The sequence below is a fragment of the Mus pahari genome, chromosome 11 (assembly GCF_900095145.1).
Source record: "Mus pahari chromosome 11, PAHARI_EIJ_v1.1, whole genome shotgun sequence".
In the NCBI taxonomy this organism is placed as follows: domain Eukaryota; kingdom Metazoa; phylum Chordata; class Mammalia; order Rodentia; family Muridae; genus Mus; species Mus pahari.
The window spans coordinates 13,231,186-13,235,156 of record NC_034600.1 but is presented as its reverse complement, the minus strand read 5'-3'; the positions used below and the strand labels follow the sequence as shown (position 1 = coordinate 13,235,156).

Here is a 3,971-nt window from a genome sequence, read left to right as displayed (position 1 = left end):
CCCCCCCCCCCCCCCCCCCCCCGCCGCCAGTTGTGGATTTTTATAAGTGCCTCTAAGTGCGGCAGAGAGAAGTTTCTCTGGTGAGGGGTAAAAGCCATATTTACCCATGGATATAAGGATAATTGTATTTAAAACCTGATTAGAAATTGATCAAGAGAAATGACAGTAGTAGGTTTCTCTAGGATCTAGAACCTCTTCAAGCTGGCTAGGTGTAGAGTATGAGGGATGAGTTTCCTCATATTGAGCGGGCCCTAAGTTCAATTAGACAGCTGTTGGTTATCCCCAAGTTAAAAATGCCACCACTGCATCATTGAGGATATTTTGCTTCAGTCATTGTTGTTCATAGACTTTACAACTAGGTTCTTTGGCAGTTCACATAGCACCTTCTGTCCAGTACCTCAAGAGGAAATCCTCTTGGAGTGGCTTCCCGGTCTTGTTTCCAGCACTTTAGTGGTGTGGGAAGCCATGCAGGACAGTAGTAGTAGACTATATTGCTTTAGAACTGTTTTGGATATCCTCGCCCAAAGACTGAAAGGGGCTTTCACAAGCCTGACACTATATGGCTTTTGGGAGAGCATTATCACCCTGCCTGTGTACCACAGCTCTATTTAAACTAGATATGCACGTATGCTTTTAAATAGTGTTTCCCTGTGGCTTTCTCAAGCATCCTCGGTGTCATTTCTCTCTCCTCCCTCTCCCTCTGTATCACACTCCTGTCTTCTCCCTAGCTGAAGTTTCCCCTTTCCTCTTCAGAGACCTGTATCCTATTATCGTTTTTGCTCTTCATATTTTTCCTTTAATACTCAGTATACCTTGAAAAGAGACAAATATCTCAGCCATATGCATAATATCTCTTTATAGTGGCTTCCCTCAAAATAAGGCCACAAGGTGTGACATTATCTCCAAACACTGGGAGAGGAAGCACGTAGCACCACTTTTTTCTGGGAACAGTGCTAATGTATCGCTAGAAGGCTGCGCCTGCCCTGCTCTTCCTCATCGTCTCAGCCTTTTCTCACTGCTGAGTTCTCAGGCTCCAGCTGTGCTGGACTCCATGCCCTCTCAGGTCTTTGTTCCTGCTGGATTCTTATCTCTAACAGTCTGCTCTCTGCATGAATAGCTGATTGATTTTTTGTCCATATCTCTGTTCAAATATGACTTCCCCAGGAGGCTGTGCATGCTTACCGTGTGTAGATTAGCCACTACATGACCCTCGGGTCACATCTTCTGTTCTTTTATATTTGTCTACATGATTTGAAATTTATTGTACCTCCCTTGTTTATCTAATTGTGTGTTTCTTCCCTGGGGTGTGGGTTCTGTTATTTAGTGTACCGTACTTTCTCAAGGAAGTAGTTTTGAATGCCTGAGTAGATTGAGAATCCATTTGCAGAAATATACTATATCTTTACCCTGTTGTACCTTTATCTGTATTCTGGGAACCCACTTTTTAATGAATATATACATATGGTTATATAGTCATACCTGTACATTCATATAAATATGAGTATTGTGGAATATTTTTTCTTACCTATAAGGTAAGAATAAAGTAGGAAATGTGCTTAAAAGTTAGATTATATTAGTTCAACATATTTATTATTTCATTTTCTTTAAAATTTTGAGACACAGTTTTATGTTTTAGCCTATGCTATCTTGGAACTCACTGTGTAGCCCAGGCGGGCCTTGAATTGGAAGCAGGGTTCTTGCCATACCCTCTGATGCTGGGATTACAAGAGTGAACACCTCCCCTGCCTAGAGGCTCAGTAGCTTTGGATTTGATTATAACCTTTACTGCACATGAAGTGTAATCTTTCAATAACAGCAACATTTTCTAGAACATGGATAAAAGAAATAGTAAAATTCTTAATTTATTTAAATAGACTTTGTCTCTTATGTTAAATAGGATACAGATTATAAGCCAGTGCCCCTGAAAACCGGAGAAGATGAGGATTACATGCTGGCCTTGAAGCAGGAGTTGAGGGACACAGTGAAACGATTGCCTTACTTCATTGAACCACCCGAAGAAAAACAAGGTATGCATGCGTCAGGCTCTACCTGAGGCAGGCAGTTCAGTGTTCACAGAAGGAGCAGAGCATGCAGGGACCTGTGAGCATGTGACCCAACTGGAAAAAACATTACTTACCAGAATTGTCAAAAAGGGAAAACATTTATATTTTATTGTATTGTTTTTTCTTCTTCTTTTTTTTTGCAACTTACTCATAATACTTTGTGTCTTCCATTTATAATGCAATATTAGCCTTTTAACATTTCCTTAGTATTCTTAGAAAAACATAATTAAATGATTACATTACTCCATTATGTGGCTAAAATATTATCACTAATGTCCTACTGTTAGAATGAAGTGGTTCTTCTTTTTTTAAAACTATGCAATGCTGTGATTACTGCCATTGTGCATAAGTTTTTAACGGATGGATGCCTCTGATTACTGACAGTTTAGGCTAAAAAAAAAAATTAAAACCTTGACTTTTGTCTTATTGTTTATGTTCTGATGATATAAAATATGTGTTAGTTCTTGAAGGAGGAATTGGGCTTCAAGGCTCAGCCATCTCAGGCTAGAAATGGGAAGTGGTTTTAGAGGAAGGGAACCTGCTTATCAGACGAGCAGTTCTTTAGCACAATAAAACCGTATTGATTGTTAGAGAGATCAATATCATCTTTGAGTTCTTAAAACAACATCATTAAAACATGAGAAATACGTATAGTAGCCAGTCATGCCATTAGTATTAAAAGTGTTTTTATTTCCTCTCTAAGATACATTGGCTGAGGCAAGAAGGAAGTGTACAGTGTTACATGCCTTCATAAGAAGCATGTTGCACAAGTTTAGTTTTCATGACTTACCTGCTTGAGTTTGTTTATATAATGGTTTGATAATTTACTTCAACAATAGAGAGGTTTTATTTTTATTTTTACTTTTCTGATTTTGTTGCATGCCTTTGTCTGGACTTAAAAATTAAAATAAGGGCTGGTGAGATGGCTCAGCGGTTAAGAGCACTGACTGCTCTGCTGAAGGTTCTGAGTTCAAATCCCAGCAACCACATGGTGCCTCAAAACCACCTGTAATGAGATCTGACGCCCTCTTCTGGTGTGTCTGAAGACAGATACAGTGTACTTACTTTTAATAAGAAATCTTTGGGCGCCAGGCATGGTGGCACACGCCTTTAATCCCAGCACTCGGGAGGCAGAGGCAGGTGGATTTCTGAGTTCGAGGCCACACTGGTCTACAAAGTGAGTTCCAGGACAGCTACATGGAGAAACCCTGTCTTAAAAAAAAACAAAAACAAGAGTAATAGTAATAATAATAAATAATAAATCTTTGGGCCGAAGCTAGCAGGGACTGAGCAAGCGAAGTTGACCAGAGCGAGCTGGCTTGACCAGAGCAAGTAGAGGAAGGTCCTAAAAATTCAATTCCCAACAACCACATGAACGCTCACAACCATCTGTATAGCTACAATGTACTCACATATATAAAATAAATAAATAAATCTTTAAAAAAAATTAAAATAGATTTTTGCTCTGGTGCTCTGCCGGAGAAGCAACACAACTTCTGGGAATGATCCCATTTCTGGTTCCAGTCATCCGGCACCTTTCCTGCCCGAGGAGGGGTGTCTGCCTGGGAGCAGTCTCAAGGCCTGAACCTGTAGGAGAGCCTTCTTTGCTCCTGTGCACTGCCAGGGAGAGGGCAGTGTGCAGAAGTGACACAGCTTCTGGGAGGGGTCTCGTTTCTGGCTCCAGTCACCGGCACCTTTCCTGCCCGAGGAGGGGTGTCCGCCCAGGAGGAGTCTCAAGGCCTGAGCCGGAATGAGAGCCATCTTTACTCCGGTTCCCTTGGGCTCCAGTCTGCGCTAGCAAGAGTGTGGACCCCAGAAGCTACACAGCTTCAGGACAAACAGAAGCAGCCTAACTTCTGGGACAGACCCTGTTTCAGACCCCAGAAATTTGGGCACCTTCCTCGCCAG

General features: G+C 41.4%; 1 protein-coding gene across 1 annotated transcript in view; it reads left to right on the top strand.

Annotated features, from left to right (window-relative positions):
• Nucleotides 1-3,971, top strand: part of Polr3g (RNA polymerase III subunit G) — a 40,993-nt gene that overhangs the window by 14,119 nt on the left and 22,903 nt on the right. Inside the window, exon 3 of the mRNA XM_021208647.2 lies at nt 1,898-2,027. Coding sequence (XP_021064306.1) covers nt 1,898-2,027 — 130 coding nt within the window. The remainder of the gene's footprint in view (nt 1-1,897; nt 2,028-3,971) is intronic.